The sequence below is a fragment of the Nomascus leucogenys genome, chromosome 13 (genome assembly GCF_006542625.1).
Source record: "Nomascus leucogenys isolate Asia chromosome 13, Asia_NLE_v1, whole genome shotgun sequence".
Taxonomy (NCBI): Eukaryota; Metazoa; Chordata; class Mammalia; order Primates; family Hylobatidae; genus Nomascus; species Nomascus leucogenys.
The window spans coordinates 88176905-88195889 of NC_044393.1; the positions used below are offsets into that span (position 1 = coordinate 88176905).

The 18985-nt window shown below is 37.6% G+C and overlaps 1 protein-coding gene and 1 pseudogene across 1 annotated transcript in view; one reads left to right on the top strand and one right to left on the bottom strand.

Moving 5' to 3' along the window:
* TTC26 (tetratricopeptide repeat domain 26) overlaps positions 1-18985 on the top strand; it is a 54998-nt gene that overhangs the window by 19963 nt on the left and 16050 nt on the right. Inside the window, exons 8-12 of the mRNA XM_003261401.4 lie at positions 1991-2065; positions 6173-6275; positions 7878-7933; positions 9384-9437; positions 10323-10386. Coding sequence (XP_003261449.1) covers positions 1991-2065; positions 6173-6275; positions 7878-7933; positions 9384-9437; positions 10323-10386 — 352 coding nt within the window. The remainder of the gene's footprint in view (positions 1-1990; positions 2066-6172; positions 6276-7877; positions 7934-9383; positions 9438-10322; positions 10387-18985) is intronic.
* On the bottom strand, positions 13456-18980 carry LOC105740726 (annotated as a pseudogene).

Consider the following 18985-nt stretch of genomic DNA (forward strand, 5'->3'; position numbering starts at 1 on the left):
TAAACCCAGCTTCATCATGGTTCATTCTTCTCTTTACATATCACATATTAGATAGCTATTATTTAATTTGTTGCATCAATACATATTGGTTCGATTGGTTTATAATTTGCTTTTTTGGTATAGTTCTTGTCAGGATTTGGTGCAAAGATTATCTCAAAGGAAAATGAATGAATTGAAGCAGGTACCATATGTTTCTATTTTCTGGAAATGTTTGTATAAGATTGGCTTTTATATTTCTTAAATGTTTAGTAGAACTCATTGACAAAACTGTCTAGGTTTGGAAGATTTTAAATTACCTAATTCAGTTCCTTTAGTGGTTATAGGACTATGCATGTTTTCTATTTCTTCTTGTGTTATTTTTGGTAAGTTGTATTTTTCTAAAAATTTGACAATCTCATTTACATTTTCACATTTTTTTAGTCTTTTCAAAAATCAACTTTCAAAAATCCTATTATATAACTGTTTTTTTATTTTATTAATTTATGTACAAGGGGTCCCCAAAAAGTTCATAGAAAATTCCATTTTATCCTTCCTTTGCCAGTGTAGCTCTTTAGTAGTTCCTGCTGATTGTGGGAAGGGTCTTTCACTAGACTTCCCACCTTGTGCTGGTATTGGGCTTTCTTTTTTGTCCTTGTCACCTGGCACCAAATGGTCTTAAAATAGATCAAATGCAGATACAGATATGACAATCCATCTATCCCCTGTTAAGCCAGACATTAAAGAGATTTGCAAAAAATGTAAAACAATAACACTGTTCTCACTAAATTTTTGATTTGATAAATACAGTTTCTTAAAGTAAAAAATATGTATGTCAATATGTAGTGGGGTTTATTATTGTTATTTTTAAACTTTTAAAAAATTTAATTGTTTTTATCTTCAGTAATGACAAGTTGCTCTGAAATTGAGACCAAATGTTAATTCCAACATATTTTAAGGCGTATTATTACTACCATTTTCAATGAATTGAATACTTAAAATTTTGTTTTAATTTCTGATATGATAAGTATTGATGGCTATTTCCCACATAAACAAAAATTCTTTGAGATTATTTATAGAGTATAAAAGGGATCTTGAGACCAAAAAGCTTGAAAACTGCTGATGTAAACTAATACTACCCAAAACTTTGGAATTGTACTGTGGACAAGAGAAGAGTGATAAAAAAAAATTGCTGAGCAGACATGCACTCCCAACTATGAGATCAGGCAGAATGAGTTTGTGGTAGTTAGTGAAGAACAATCAAGAATTTAATGATTTTATCCAGAAAAGCTTAGCAACCCACTAATAGAAATAGAAAAGGGATGAAAGGAGGATTTCTTAACATCTCCTTTCAGATTAAAGAATCAACCTTAGTTGTTTAAGGCTTAGCTCGTTAATCACCTTTGACACTGAAAGAAAAAACTAACTCTAGGAGTCTTCAGACTTGTGTATCCCAGTTTTCAAACTTGCTGCTTAGTATAAGTTTCAAGTCACTTAACTTTTTTTTTTTTTTTTTTGAGACAGTCTCGCTCTGTCACCAGGCTGGAGTGCAGTGGCGCAATCTTGGCTCACTGCAACCTCCGCCTCCCAGGTTCAAGTGATTCTCCTGCCTCAGCCTCCTGAGTAGCCGGGACTACAGGCGCGTGCTACCACGCCTAGCTAATTTTTTTGTACTTTTAGTAGAGATGGGGTTTCACCACGTTGACCAGAGGAAACATGGTCTCGATCTGTTGATCTTGTGATCTGCCCGCCTTGGCCTCCCAAAGTGCTGGGATTATAGGCATGAGCCACTGCGCCCGGCCCAAGTCCCTTAACTTTTATAAGCCTCATTGTTTCCATTTATTATTGCCCTCATTTGAAAATGTGGATAATAATAATTACATTGATCTAGAGTCATGAGGATCGAATGAAATAGCATGTTAAATTCCTTGTAAATTATAAACCATTGTGTCAATATATGGTATAAGAACTATACACTTGTCATTTTCATAAGCCTTTCTTTTTTAAATTTCAGGCAGAACTCAAAAGCTTGATGGACAATGCTTCTTCATCCTTTGAATTTGCTAAAGAACTCATCAGGCACAATCTGGTGAATAACGATTTCCCGTCTCGACTGAGTTCAGTCCTATTCTGCTTTGGTACATCACAGCAATTAGAAAGATGAATGAAAGGAGATGCCCCAGCAAATAATGCTTTACTCCAAGGGAACCCCTCCTCACTGTGGAGGAGATAAGTTTTAAAGTACTAATCTGTTTCCTTAAGGAAATCCTTGTGAGAACAGGAATATATTTAATATTTGGAAAGAAGCACAAGGCAGTGTAGATCCAGGTGTCTGTTTTTTTGAGCAAGACAAAGGAACATATCCCCCTGTGGTTTAAAATAAATGGGAAATATTTTTGCATCTTTGAAGGATGACTGAGAGTTCATTCTAGTCAAGGACATGGAGCTAGAATGAGGCTGACATATGTAAAAGATTGTGAGCAGATTGATCTTACTAGAACAGTAAATTTGTACTGGGGAATAGCAGACACTCAAGTTGGATGGGTGGTTGGGTTTAGGGCTAGATTATGATTCTGTTGACCAAGTAATATAGTGAGATGCAGAACAGCTGCTCTCAATTCAGATACCTGGTAACACTGGGCAAATCAACTAATACTACTGAGATTCTTCATCCAAAAGTGGCAATAATAATAACTATGCTTTTTCCTTCTGATTTCTCTATTCCTTTTTGTAGTACCAGTTCTTCCAGTAAACCACAGCTGTTTTAGACTCCCCTTCTCTTTATCTCCATCTCTATTCAGTTACTAAATCCTATTCTCTTCTTGTTGACAGTATCTTATATTTACTCCATTTCTTCACTAGTTCAGGCCTCCATCGCAGATACAGTTTTATTTGGATAGTTACTACTATGAGTTTCTGCATCTAATCTTTTAACTTCAAATTTAGTTTCTAAATTGAAACCAGATTAATTTTTCTGGAGAATTATGGGTTATATAGTAGTCTGGAATTTAAGCTTGGAGAAAGATAAAGACTTGAGAATAGATTTAGGAGTTATTTTAAGAGTCTTGACAGATTAATATGGAAGGTTTTCAATTGCTGAAGTGAAATAAATACTGTAGAAATGATTAAAAATAGAAAAATATGGTTCCAAAACAGCATCTGTATTTATGGGACAGGAGGAAGGAGTATCAACAAATGAGACAAGAAAGGGCAAACAAGAAGAAGCATCTAGATAATGTAATGTCATTTACAACTGCACATTTTAATCACCTGGGAGGCTTTCGAAATTAATGATGCATGGGCCCCATCCCCAGGTAATCTTATTTAATGGTTGGTCTGGAGCCCAGCTATCAGTATTTTTTTGAAAGCATCCCAGGTGGATATAATGTACAGCTAAGGTAAAGAACCACTATATGAATATATGACTGAAAGGAACATATGAAATAGGGATAATTCTTAGAGAGTAGGATTAGAAAGAGAAGTAACGATATGGAAATTTTTCTTTCATAATACTTTAAGTTTTTTCCAATGAACACATATTACTTTTATTTTTTTTTTAAACCTGAAAAATATCAGGGCAATATAAGTGGTTGTTAAAAAACATCAACTTTTGAAGTTAGATTTGAGGTCAAAATCAAGTTCTACCATGTACTAGCTTTGTAACTTTGAGTAAGTCACTTAACATTGCTGAGTCTGTGTTCTCATATGTAGAATAGGGAAAATGAAAGTACTTATTTTGGCCGGGTGCGGAGGCTCATGCCTGTAATCCTATCACTTTGGGAGGCCAAGGCGGGTGGATCACAAGGTCAGGAGTTCAAGACTAGCCTGACTGACATGGTGAAACCCCACCTCTACTAAAAATACAAAAATTAGCAGGACGTGGTGTCATGCGCCTGTAATCCCAGCTACTCAGGAGGCCAAGGCAGGAGAATTGCTTGAACCCAGGAGGCAAAGCTTGCAGTGAGCCAAGATTACACCACTGCACTCCAGCCTGGGCGACAGAGTGACACTCCGTCTCAAAAAAAAAAAAAGTACTTATCTTGCTTTTTTTTGGGAAGATTACATGAGGTAATATGTGTAAGGTGCTTCACACAGTATGCATTTAGAAAATGGCATTGATAGGCCGGGCGCGGTGGCTCACGCCTGTAATCCCAGCACTTTGGGAGGCCGAGGCGGTCGGATCACGAGGTCAGGAGATCGAGACCATCCTAGTTAACATGGTGAAACCCTGTCTCTACTAAAAATACAAAAATTAGCCGGTCGTTATTGTGGGTGCCTTTAGTCCCAGCTACTCGGGAGGCTGAGGCAGGAGAATGGTGCGAACCCGGGAGGCGAAGCTTGCAGTGAGCGAAGATCGCACCACTGCACTCCAGCCTGGGTGACAGAGTGAGACTCCGTCTAAAAAAAAAAAAGAAAAAAAAGAAAATGGCATTGTTGTTATTATTGGCATCTTGGAGGCATCAGTGTCAAAACTGCAGACACATCATGGGAGCAAGAGAACAGAAAAGTCCATTGAATTTGGCTAAAGAGATTAATTTGTGACTCCTGAGAGTGAGTTTATTTGTATACTGAGAGCAGAAGCCAATGTTTTGAGAGGTTAAGGAGTGTGAGGATGAGAAGAAAGTAGAAGCAGTAAGCAACATACTTTTGAAGTGTGGCATTGAAAGAAAAGAGAAAAATAGGGCACTATCCAGAGGAAACAGTGGGGCCAAGTGGAAGATTTTTCAAGAGAACAAAAACCCCTTGTGTGTGTTTAAAGTGAGAAGTAGGACCAGGGCTTTGGGAAGATTGAAGGTACAATAATTAATGGAGAAAAGAGGTTCAGATGGAGTTAGAAGTCATGGGATCAAGAAGACAGGTGAATGAATCTTGGCAAAAGAAGGGAATATCTGAAAAAGGAACCAAAAAAGGTCACTAAATAGATATTTCGGGATCGAGAGAAGAGATTATGTAGTTCATGCTGGATGACCTTGCTTTCTGTGCATTTATTTGTGAAACAGCTTGCTACATTCCAGACACTATGCTAGGCTCTAGAAATACAACAGTACACAAAATAAATTGTCCTTTCATGGATTTTTTTGTTTGTTTGTTTTGATTTCTAAGCTTTTCTCTGTAACATTTATTATCACCTGATAACATATTTATTTGCTTGCTTTATGGAGGTCTGTCCCCACTTGACTAGTCTGTGGTGACAGGGGAGTGGCCTGTTCCTGCTATAACCCCTGTGCTTGTTACAGTAGTGGGCATATAGTACACGCTAATGAATGTTTACTAAATTAATTCAATGAAACACTGAAATATGTGCCACACATTTAGCCCACTTGTGCTCATTTAATCCTCATAATAACCTGAAAGGTAGGCATTACTAATGCCATTTAGAGATGAGGAAACAGGCTCAGAAAGGATATATAAATTCCATCATGGAGTTTTTGATTTAGAATGTCTGCCTAGAAAAGAGTTTTGTTAATTATTGGGTACTTTAGGAGTTTTCTGCAGTTCTTATGAAGAGGAAAAGAGATGTACACAATAAGGGTTATGCTTTTATTCTATTTCTCATAGTTATAATAATTTTATGTTTTGATCTTTTTAATTTAAATTTTTGTGAGTATACAGTAGGTGTATATTGTTATAATTTAGATCATGGCTTTCTTTCAATGAGGTCAAGGTTATATGTATAAATAGAGCTTCAAAAATATATTCGTCCTTTCAAAAAATAACTGAGTGCCGACTATACTAGTCACAGTTCTCGGGGCTAGGAATACACAGTAAATGCAAAGTTCCTTGCCATATGGAGCTTATATTCTGGTGGATGTAACAGATAAACAGATAAAGAAATATACAATAAAATAAGGATATAAGTGCTGCGAATACAAAAGAAGGGCAAGGGTATAGAGAGAATGATAATGGAGGTAGGTTTTACATAGGGTTAAAAATAAAATGTTTAATTATGACAAGGCTGTCAAGAAGGATCAAAAGCAGAGAGGAAAGAAAAGAAGAGAGATGGTAAGAAGCATAGGGATTACGTAGGCAATAATAAATTCAGCCAATAGTAAAAGTTCTCAATATATCAACTGATTCCCAGAACTATTTTAGTTGAATATCATGAACCCAGTTATATGTGCCAGCTCCTTAAACATTGTCACCAATAAATATATACATCATTATTGCCATAATAGCATGATTTCTGTATCTCTAGGTTGTTTTCCGAGGAGGTGAAGGGGCTTTGCAGGTTTTACCTCCCCTAGTTGATGTCATTCCTGAAGCTAGGCTAAACTTGGTGATTTACTACCTTCGTCAAGGTAAGAAAAATTTGTCCTGGTCTTACTTACAATGAGATATTTTAGAATAGTTAAATATGTCTGATGGAACTATTTGCTTCACTTTTTAAATTCATACTTCCAAAAATATATTTGCAACGAGTTCATAGAACAAGTTTATTGGTGGTTATTTGTTGTGCCTTTTTTTATCCTCTTTCCTCTTCTGTCGCCTCCTACCTTCTCCCTCATTCTGCTTTTTCTTTTTTCCTTTTATTTTTCTGTCCTTTATTCTCTATCCATTCTTTCTTTTTCATTGTTTTTCCTCCCCTTCCCTTATAGTTCTTTTTTCTTTTTCTAGTTTCCCCGTTGTGTAATGTACATTCACATTTTCTTGTGTCTTTTGGAAAAAGTATTAACTGTTTCTTATTTGCTTTGATTGTCTGCCTTTCTGTTTCTTTGTACCCCAGGCTGCTTATGAGAAATACTATGATTCAAAGAGGATATGATATTTATTTCCCCTAAGTAAGATTAAAATGGTCAGACACACACCTAAAGCAGCCTTTTCTAACAGCTATGAGTACAGGGTAGCAGCCACCATGCATTTGTGGTGGCATTTGGTCATGGGCCCTGGACTAACAATGTGGGCCTTTTTAGGTGCATGGTAAAATCCAACCAGGACAACAGATTCCTCATGGAGGAAAATGTATTTATTAAAATAAGAATATGAACTTGCAAACAGTCCTATTTTATTTTATTTATTTATTTATTTATTTATTTATTATTATTATTTTGAGACAGTCTTACTCTGTTGCCCAGGCTGGAGTGCAGTGGCGTGATCTCCACTCACTGCAACCTCTGCCTCCCAGTTTCAAGCGATTCTCCTTCCTCAGCCTCCCAAGTAGCTGGGATTACAGGCGTGCGCCACCATGCCTGGCTAATTTTTGTATTTTTAGTAGAGACAGGGTTTCACCATGTTGGCCAGGCTGGTCTTGAACTCCTGATCTCAGGTGATCTGCCTGCCTCAGCCTCCCAAAGTGCTGAGATTACAGGTGTGAGCCACCGTGCCCAGCCTCTCTTTTATATAAAAGCAAAAAAAAATATGTTTTGGACAAGAATGAAATAAACAGCATATATATTTTATAAATTATTTTTATTATGGAAAATTTCAAACATAGACAAATAGTACAATAAACACCCAAATACTCACCCTGGATTCGGCACTTTTCAAGATATTTCCAATCTTCTTTTTTCATCACCTCTTTTTTGTTCCTGAAATGTTTTAAAGCAAATCTCAGACTTCATGTCATTTAATTCCTATATACTTAATATATATATATATCTCTTTTAAAAAAAAAATCATTGCTTTTCTTATTTAATACAATGCCATTGGCATAGACTGCCTCATCCATGTTCTTAGCTTCAACAATTTTTAAGGTACTTCATGGCTTAATATGAGTTTTCTAAGGATATTTCGTTATTTTTAGCATAACTACTCAACACCGAACATGGAGAGTTAGAAGACAGATAAAACAGATCATATTTCCCATGAATATTTAAGTACTGAAGGATCTTATCTTTTGGGAGGACTGCTTCAGGAGGGTTTTCTGGAATACAGGCTAGTATAATTACTTTGTTGTGTTTCAGATGATGTACAAGAAGCTTATAACTTAATTAAGGATCTGGAACCCACTACTCCTCAGGTAACTGAGAATGTTTTACATTTTTACTAACCAAGTTCTGCTAAAAGTGGAACTTCAGAAATTTAGTTGGAAGTCATATTAGAGAAGATTAGGCAGACTCCTGCCTGTAGAATCCCAGGAAAAGACCATATGTATTCATTTAGAAATGTTATATGCAACTTGTGATATGAGAATGAATGTTCTAGGCTTTTTGATGTTTTTAAACCCCCTTATATGTAGTCATTTTCTCAAAAAGGGTAAAGAAATTTGGAAAATTCCTTTAGTATTTGGAAATATGAAAATTTAGAATTCTGATGAAAGTAACAACTGGATACATGCAATTATCTCATAAATTGTCTGTAACTTGTCTTTCTTCCCCATTGGATCGTTAACTCCTTGTAGTCAGGGACTGTGTCTATATTGTATCTCTAACACTATGTACATAAAGTATATAGTAAACATTCCATTTATTGAATGAAAGACTGAATGAAAAATATTTCCAGACCCCATGGAGTTTAAACAACTATATTTCTCAAGTATATTAAAAGATTCAGCTTCTTTCATGCTGTTCTTTGTGAGCTCTCTTAAATGAAAGATTGATAAAGCTGCTAGCTAGGGAGGGTATCTATTAAAGAATTGAACCAAGTCTGGAAAAAGGGATACAAGTGAGGCCCCAGGACTCCAAAAGAGAGAATACCTTATAAATGGACATCAGAGGACACTTTTATTTATTTTTTTTTTAGGAAAAGGATTTCTAGCAAAGAAAAGTTACTATAACATTGGAAAGGGGCCAGGAGTGGTGGCTCACACCTGTAATCCCAGCACTTTGGGAGGCTGAGGCGGGTGGATCACCTGAGGTCCAGAGTTCGAGACCAGCCTGGCCAACATGGTGAAACCCCATCTCTACTACAAATACAAAAAAATTAGCCGGGCGTGATGGCTGGGGCCTGTAATCCCAGCTACTCAGGAGGCTGAGGTAGGAGAATTGCTAGAACCCTGGGGTGGAGGTTGCAGTGAACTGAGATCCTGCCACTGTACTCCAGCCTGGGTGACAGAGCGAGACTCGGTCTCAAAAATAAAAAATTGGAAAAGGAAAATAATATATATGGTATGGTCACAGAGAATGGCAGTGGTTGAGAAGGTAATAAAAATTATTGTATCAACATTTTACTTTTTTTTCCATAGAATTGAAATAAAATGAAACTTATCTCCTGGAGCTTCCACTGAATTATTTTTGCTTAAGATTGAGAATTTACAAATATGGTAAATTATGTTATATAGATACTTGGCTGCTGGAAACTAAATGAGTGTCTCCTAATTCTTTCATTCAAGCCAGGGATAGAACAGAGAAAAGTAACTGTGGGTAATCTTTGATAATTTATGTAAAGTATTGAGTTAATACAAGGGGTTAATTCGAAAATGATCTCATAGCTCCACATTCCTCTTAATCAATGTTATTCCATGTTTCTAGGAGTATATTCTCAAAGGAGTGGTCAATGCAGCCCTTGGCCAGGAAATGGGTTCAGTGAGTATGAAATCACTGATAATCTATAGGTTGCAAAGTTATAGGTGTATGGAAGAGAACAAAATGACTATCAAAGTGCAAGCAGCAATAGGCTCTCCGGTAGCTCCTTTTATTTCTCCATATCCCCCAATCCAGACTGCATTGTGAAAAGAATGTTATGTTATTTAAAGACAAAAAAAAAACAAAAAAAAACTTGTAACCCTAAAGACTCCTGCTTGTTTAAAAGGGTCCAATTTTTAAATAGCAACTTATTTCATAAAAACTTAAAAATCATTGCACAACTTCATTCTTATTTGCAGTGACTTTTTTTAACTTACATATATCTAGTTATAATTTTGGCATCTGTAAAGTGGGGAAAATTGTTTCTCTGGAGAAGTTATTTTTATAAACACCAAAACACTGTCTAAAATTAAGCTCTTATCCATCTTAATACAGCGTTATTTGTTCTTTTTGGAACAAAATGGGATACGAATAAATCTTTTTATCTCAAGTTCATTCTGCAGTGCCTTGTGTAGTAGATAGGCAGCAAATATTTATTAAATAAATGAGTTTAATAAATACTGTTTGTTATATCTATAGCTCCTGTTCCAAGGTCTGATATATGGTAAAAGAGCAATAGATATTTGTAGAATGATTGTGTTCATTTAATGAAGTTTTAGGATAGAATTTAAGGATTTGATTCTTTTTCTTCTTTTCTGCCTGTCCCTGCACAGGTTTTAGTTAGTTTCAGGTCTAGTTGTTATGTTAATGAGAATTAGTATTGTTTGGGGCAAGATTTAAAACAAGGGTATATTTAAATCCTGACAAATATGTTAGAACGATAAAGTATAATAAAATAAAATATTTTTACCTTATTCCTCTATATCAGCTCAGTTTGTTTTTCAGAGGGATCATATGAAAATTGCCCAGCAGTTCTTCCAGCTGGTGGGAGGATCAGCTAGCGAATGTGGTATGTCTGAAATCTGTACTTATGATCTGCTTCATAATTGGAGTGGGGCATATATTGACTGTGAAGTTTGATTCTCTGTCTAGGGATGTATCTATTAGGCTTCACATTATAAAGTGTGAGGTCAGAAATAAGAGAGAATATTTGAATTAGTTCTTCTCAACATCTCAGTGAAAGTGGGATAAGAGAATAAATAAATTTGCTGTTTTGTTCCTGAGAGTTTTAAAACTTTGAATCAGTTTTAGATATAAAATGTTATTTTTTACTGAGTTTTCAAGAGCTCTTTTGAGCATTAACTTTTGTCACATTCTGGTAGGTCATTTGCCTTTAAACTTTGCCTATGATATTTTTTTCCATATAAAAATATTAAAACCAGCCAGGCATGCTGGCTTAGGCTTGTAATCCCAGTACTTTGGGAGGCTGAGGCAGGCAGATGGCTTGAGCCCAGGAGTTCAGGACCAGCTTGGACAACATAGGAAGACCCCATCTCTACAAGTAATAATAAAAAAAATTAGCCAAGTATGGTGGCATGCACCTATGGCCCCAGCTACTTGAGAGGCTGAGGTGTCAGGACTGCCTGAGCCCAGGAAGTTGAGGCTGCAGTGAGCCATGTAATTACACCACTGCATTCCAGCCCGGGCAACAGAGTGAGACCCTCATCTCAAATATGTATACACCATACAACAAATACTACAGAAATTCAAAGAATCACCAGAGGCTACTATGAGCAATGATATGTCAATAAATTGGAAAACCTAGAAGAAATGGATAAATTCCTAGACACATACAACCAACCAAGATTGAACCATGAACAAATCCAAAACCTGAGCAAACCAATAACAAGTAATGAGATCAAAGCCATAATAACAAGATTCCCTGTAAAGAAAAGCCCAGGACCCATTGGCTTCACTGTAGAATTCTACCAAACATTTAAAGAAAAACTAATACCAATCCTACTCAAACTATTCCAAAAAAGAAAGCAGGGGGGAATATTTCCTCTCATTCTTCAAGACCAGTATTACCCTAATAACAAAACCAAAGGCACGTCAAAAAAAGAAAACTAAAGTCCAATATCTCAAATGAAGAGGGATGAAAAAATTGTTAACAAAATATTAGCAAACAATTCAACAACACATTAAAAAGATCATTCATCATGACCAACTGAGATTTATCCCAGGAATGCAAGAATGGTCCAACATATGCAAATCAATGGGATACATCATATCAGCAGAATGAAGGGCAAAAACCATATGATATTTCAATTGATGCTGAAAAAGCATTTGATTAAATTCAACATCCCTTTATGATAAAAATCCCCCAAAAAACTGAGTATAGACGGAACATGCCTCAAAACAATAAAATCCATATATGACAGACCCACAGCTAGTATCATATTGAAGGGGAAAGTGGAAAGCCTTTCCTCTAAGATCTGGAACAAGACCAGGATGCCCACTTTCACCACTGTTATTCAACATAGTACTGGAAGTCCTAGCTAGTAATCAGACAAGAGAAAGAAATAAAGGACATCTGAATTGAAAAGGAAGAAGTTAAATTTTCCTTGTTTGCAGATGATATGATCTTATATTTGGAAAAACCTAAAGACTCCACCAAAAAACTGTTAGAACTCATAAGCAAATGCAGTAAAATTGCAGGATACAAAACCAACAAACAAAAATCAGTGGCATTTCTATATGCCAACAGCAAACAATCTGAAAATCAAAAAAGTAATCCCATTTATAATAGCTACCAATAAAATGAAATACTTAGGAATTAACTTAACCAAAGTAGTGAAATATTTCTACAATAAAAACTATAAAACATTGATGCAAGAAACTGAAGAGGACACACAAAAAAGGAAAGATATTCCATTTTCATAGATTGGAAGAATCAATGTTGTTAAAATGTTCATACTACCCAAAGCAATCTGCAAATTAAATGCAATCCCTATGAAAATACCAATGATATTCTTCATAAAAGTAGAAAAAATAATCCTAAAATTTATACAGAACCACAAAAGACCAGAATAGCCAAAGCTGTTCTGAGCAGAAAGGACAAAACTGGAGGAATCACTGTACTTCTAATTATACCTCAGAGCTATAGTAACAAAAACAGCATGGTACTGGCATAAACACAGACATATAGACCAATGGAGCACATTAAGAGAACCCAGAAATAATCCATACATCTACAGTGAACTCGTTTTTGACAAAGGTGCCAAGAACCTTTAGGGAAAGGACAGTCTCTTCAATAAATTGTGCTGGGAAAACTGGATATCCATATGCAGAAGAATGAAACTAGACTTCCATTTCTCACCCTATACAAAAATCAAATCAAAATGGATTAAAGACTGAAATCCAAGACCTTAAATAAGGAAAATTCTACAAGAAAACATTGGAGAAACTCTCCAGGACATTGGTGTGGGCAAAGACTTCCTTTTATATTGTTGTTCTTGTTTTTGTTTTCTTTCAAACAAGATAGGCTTTATTTAGATCACCAAAACTAACATTTTACAGAAAAGTAACCATAACATTACACAGCAAAGTATAGCTGTAAAATCTCAAACAAGAAACGCAATGCTGTCTTTAGACCACCAAAAATAATGTTTCACAGAGAGGGAACTGTTAGAAGCAAATGTGTAGCTGCAAATTTTCTTTTGCCATCAATATCGAGTCCCTCTAAAATACTTTGAGACTACTTTGTGGTTTCCAAGTACAAACTAAACCTTGTTGGACAGAGTTGCTCAGCTTCATCAAAAGAATGAAACCAATTTGCAAAAAAAAAAATTATTTAATGCTAACAAATAACAAAACAATGTGGTTCTAGCTAATTAACTGCAATGTCTATTGAAATAGCCTAACCTATGTATGCTTCCACGAACATTTCACTATGGACCCAGTTGCTTTTTCCCTGCCATCACAGATGGCCTGCACAGTAGCAAGTGTTGTGTTAGAGCACTATAGGCACCCAGGAAACAATTCCTAACAGAATAACTACAGTATGTGGGCAACTCAGGACCTAACTCTGTCAGAGCTGCCAGGTGGGCATTGTGTTTGTGCTCTGGGTAAAGACCCACTACCTGGATAGTTGTTCATCTGGAACCCAGAGCGCTGAGCTAGACAGAGGAGTTGTTCTTACAGAACCATCAACACTGTAATAAATTGCCCGGAGATTCTTGCTGCTGTAATGCACCTCACAGGCAGCAACACAAGCTGACTCTGGGAAAAAGTAATCAGAGTATTCTGCTAAAAACCTCAAATAGAGATCAAAGTGCTTCAACAAAGCCTTCAGATTTTTCTCAGAAAAGGACATCTTTCCAAGGATTTCTGGAAGTTTTAAAAACAATCGCAGTAAATGTTATGCCCCATAAATGTAAGAGGGTGGAAGCGGCTGGTCACCTGGTGGGTAATTGTCGGGCATAAGCTTCAGGACAGGACCTCGTTCATTTCATTAGTTTTTCTCCCTTCAAAGCCAGCAAACACTGCACTTCCTTCCTTGCTAGGGGTCAGAGGAATAGGTGAAGACAATCTGCTATGCACAGGTGTCTTCTTTTCCAGGTGCAGGAACAGCTTGGTTATACTGACGGATGTGTCCTGCTGCTGGCACTTGGGCTGAGGTGAGGTGCTGCTGTCAGAAAGTCTATCACAGTTGGTGGTGTGGCTCATGGACCGCCTCAGAGACTGCAATGCTTCCAACTCAGCTTTGCGCCTTTTGTGGGTGGCTGGTTCACTAATGGTTGGCTGACTCTCTGTGGACTGTGGCATGGATGGATTCAACAAAGGCAGGCTGGGAGAGAGTTCCTCCTGGATCGTATTAGTGTTTGTGGCACTTACCTGAATTGGAAAAAAAACTTAGACAAAGTCACCTTTTTTTTTTTTTGAGATGGAGTCTCGCTCCTGTCGCCCTTGTCGCCCAGACTGGAGTGCGGTGGTGCGATCTCAGCTGACTGCAACCTCTGCCTCCTGGGTTCGAGCGATTCTCTTGCCTCAGCCTCCCGAGTAGCTGGGGATTACAGGCTCCTGCCACCATGCCCAGCTAATTTTTGTATTTTTACTAGAGACGGGGTTTCACCATGTTGGCCAGGCTAGTCTCCAACTCTTGACCTCAGGTGATCCACTCACCTCGGCCTCCCAAAGTGCTGAGATTACAGGTGTGAGCCACCACACCCGGCAAAGTCACCTTTTTATACTGAGCTTGTTCATACGGATAGAGTAAAACCAACAGGAGAGTGTAATCAAAGGTTATTCTTAATCCATCCACCATCTCCTTAAAAAGGTCAACATTCTTCTGGGATATAATGCACGTTCATATTGGCATGTGGCATAGCATGATGGTGACGAGGCCTCTCATTGGCTGAAAAGGCTGCATTGAGAGCAAAATGCTTCCAAAATCATTATGATGTTGGTCCGGCATGAAAGTTTCATTAACCATTTCCTCTTGTTAATGTAATAACAATCATCCTTCTGCTGCTTCAGAACTTCAGGTATTTCTATAGTTATTGTTGTTGCTTCCATTTCTCTTTTTGTTTGAAGCTCTGGTTCTTCTTTCACTTCAGTCTTTTCTTCAATATCACTTTCTTCACTTATTTCTTCCTCCTTTGCTGCTATCAGAGGAACTGCCTAATGAGTTTTCATCATTTTCATCTTTTTCATCAATGAGGAGGCCTTTTAAGACAGAGTCAATCAACACCAGGCAACCTGCAGGACTTCTTTCTTCCTGTGCTCCTCAGGAGAGCTACAGCTTTTCTTGCCAATTTATGCTGTAATCTATGATTTTCATCGGTATCATGAAGCACATGATCTTCGGTTGCCCATTTATCCCAGCTTCTGTTCCAGCCATTAAAATAGATCAGATATTCTGGGATCTTTCTGCCTTTTTTGTCTTTCCCAACAATAACATTAACAATCTGGGTCTGACAGCAGGACGTCCCATGGGAGCCCACCTGGCGCTGGGCCACACTGGACGAGAGATTTAATATGAAGACAGGAACTGTAGTCCAGAGGCCTCCTCCACTGGCAGCCCACGGTGGCGTCAGGGGGTGCAAACAGTAACAATAAAGCACACTTGAGGTTCCTGACCTTGTGTGAGTGGCCTGGCCCAAAGATTTCTTGAGTAATACTGCACAAACACAGGCAACCAAAGCAAAAATGGATAAATGGGGTCGCATCAAGTGAAAAAAGCTTCTGCACAGCAAAGGAAACAATCAACAAAGTGAAATGAGAACCCACAGAATGAAGAAAATATTTGCCATCTGACAAGGGATTAATAATCAGAATATAGAAGGAGCCCAGACAACTCAATAGTTAAAAAATCTAACAATCCAATTTAAAAGGGGCAAAAGCTCTGAACAGACATTTCTTAAAAGGAGACATACAAGGCCAGGTGCCATGGCTCACACCTGTAATCCCAGCACTTTAGGAGGCTGAGGCGGGTGGATCACCTGACGTCAGGAATTCAAGACTAGCCTGGCCAACATGGTGAAACTCCGTCTCTACTAAAAATACAAAAAATTAGCTGGGCATGGTGGTGGCGCCCGTAATCCCAGCTACTCAGGAGATTGAGGCAGGAGAATCACTTGAATCCAGGAGGCGGAGGCTGCAGTGAGCTGAGGTCACACCATCGCACTCGTCTGGACAACAAGAGTGGAACCCCGTCTCAAAAAAGAAAGAAAGAAAAAAAAAGACATACAAATGACAAATGGGTATATGAAAAGGTGTTTGACATCACTGATCATCAGAGAAATGCAAATCAAAACTACAGTGAGATACCATCTCACTCCAGTTAAAATGGCTTTTATGCAAAAGACAGGCAACAATGAATGCTGGAGAGGATGTAGAGAAAAGGTACCCTCGTACACTGTTGGTGGGAATGTAAATTAGCACACCTACTATGGATAACAGTTTGGAAATTCCTCAAAACACTAAAAATAGGATGACCATATGATACAGAAATCTCACTGCTAGGTATATAGCCAAAAGAAAGGAAATCAGCATATCAAAGAGATATTTGCACACCAATGTTTATTGCAGCACAGTTCAAAATGGTGAAGAATTGGAAGCACCCCAAGCATCCATCAACAGGTGAAGGAATAAAGAAAGTGTGGTACGTATACACAATGGAATACTTACTGTTCAGCCATAAAAAGGATGAGATGAGATGAATGAGATGAGATCCTATCATTTGCAACAACATGGATGGAATTGGAGGACATTATGTTAAGTGAAATAAGCCAGGCACAGAAAGACACACTTTTCACTTATTTGTGGGAGCTAAAAAATATTAAAACACTTGAACTCATGGAGATAGAGTAGAATGATGGTTAGCAGAGCCTGGGAAGGGTAGTGGAGTGGGAGGACAGTGAGGATGGCTACAAAAAAAAAATTAGAATTAATAAGATGTAGTATTTGTTTTTTGTTTGTTTGTTTTGTTTTGTTTTTTGAGATGGAATCTTGCTCTGTCGCTGAGGCTGGAATGCAGTGGCATGATTTCGGCTCACTGCAACCTCCACCTCCCGGGTTCAAGCAATTCTCCTGCCTCGGCCGGCCTCCCGAGTAGCTGGGACTACAGGCGCCCGCCACCATGCCCAGTATTTTTAGTAGAGACAGGGTTTCACCATGTTGGCCAGGCTGGTCTTGAACTCCTGACCTCAAATGATCCACCCACCTCAGCCTCCCAATGTGCTGGGATTACAGGGGTGAGCCACCATGCCCAGCTTAAGATCTAGTATTTGACAGCACAACAGAGTGACTACAGTTAACAATATAATTTATTGTATATTTCAAAATAACTAGAAGAGTATAATTGGATTGTTTGTAACACAAAGAAAGGATAAATGCTTGATGTGATGCACACCCCATTTACCCTGATGTGATTAGTATGCATTGTATGCCTGTATCAAAATATACTGGATATCCATATGTAGTATGGATATATGGACTACATACCCACAAAAATTAAAAAAAAAGTAGGTTAACAAAAAATATTAAGACCATATTTAATTAAGTTTTTCTTTTCTATAATGATTTCTTGCATGGGTATTAAGCTTAGAAAATGCTTTCTTTCTGCCACAGTTATATAATGTTCACCTATATTGCCCACTAGTAGTCTTGAAACTTCATTTTTGTGATTAAAGTATTTCATCAGGCAAGATTCAGTGAAAGATTTGAGAAAGGGGTATAAAAAGAGATGCCAATTAGCCAGCATGAACCAATATGGTGCTACCTGTACTGGTTGTCTGTGCCTGGCATCTATTCTGAGTAACAGTGTTCATGCTGAACTGAAAATTAAATATTTTTATCACTCCTGGACATTCACAAATGTTTCACCAACACTGGTTATTGAGTACAATTTTCCCCATTTCATTCATTCATTCATTCATTCATTCACACAATAAAAATTTATTGAGCTGTTGAGGATGCAGCAGTAAACAAACAAAACTCCCAACCATTATGGAACTTAAGTCTAGTAGGGCAGATGGACTAGAAACACTATACAGTGGCCGGGTACGGTGGTTCACACCTGTAATCCCAGCACTTTGGGAGGCCGAGGCAGGCGGATCATGAAGTCAGGAGATTGAGACCAGTCTGGCCAACGTGGTGGAACCCCACCTCTACCAAAAATACAAAAATTAGCCGGGTGTGGTGGCGTGTGCCTGTAATCCCAACTACTCGGGAGGCTGAGGTAGGAGAATCACTTGAACCCAGGAGACGGAGGTTGCAGTGAGCCAAGATCGCACCACTGCACTGCACCCTGGGCAACAGAGCAAGACTCTGTCTCAAAAAAAAAAAAAAAAGAAAAGAAAAGAAAAAAAGAAATAATATATCATATATATATATATAGTATGTGTGTATATATATATTTATACTACATATGTATATCTGATATGTGTATTCTGATCCTTATCCAACTTTTTGCCTGATATCAGATTCCTATTTGAGTGGTGGAGGATTAGTATAACTCCCACCCTTGCCACAGGCATTCCTAAGACTCCTTATTCTGTTTAATTTTTTTCCTTTATCAATTATCACAGTCTGATATACTATGTATATCAGATATATATATATATATACTATATGTATGTACCTCTCATCAGATATACCAGAAAATTTTGTGTGGTGGCATTAGTGGCATCAACTAATCCTTAAGATTAGTTTTGTGTTTATCTGGTATAACTGATGGTTTTATATTTTATATGTATATCTGATCGGACATACATATATATAGTGTGTGTGTGTGTGTGTGTGTGTGTATCAAATGTACATAGTATATCAGACTGTGATAAATGCTAAAGGAAAAAAATTAAACAGGATAAGGAGCCTTAGGAATGCCTGTGGCAAGTAAGGGTGGGAGTTATACTAATCCTCCACTACTCAAATAGGAATCCGGTATCAGGCAAAAAGTTGGATCAGGATCAGAAGCAGATGGTTCCATGGCAAATTATTTTTCCGTTTGAGATTGGTAGTGCTAGGTTGATTTAGAAAAGTGATAATGGAGACCAGGCCACACTAATTGAATGTGCACATGTTGGATGAGAGAATCAAAGCCCTGGAAAATGACCTGGGTAATGTCGTAGTTAGTGAATGTGCAGGGCGTGTCTTCATTTTGG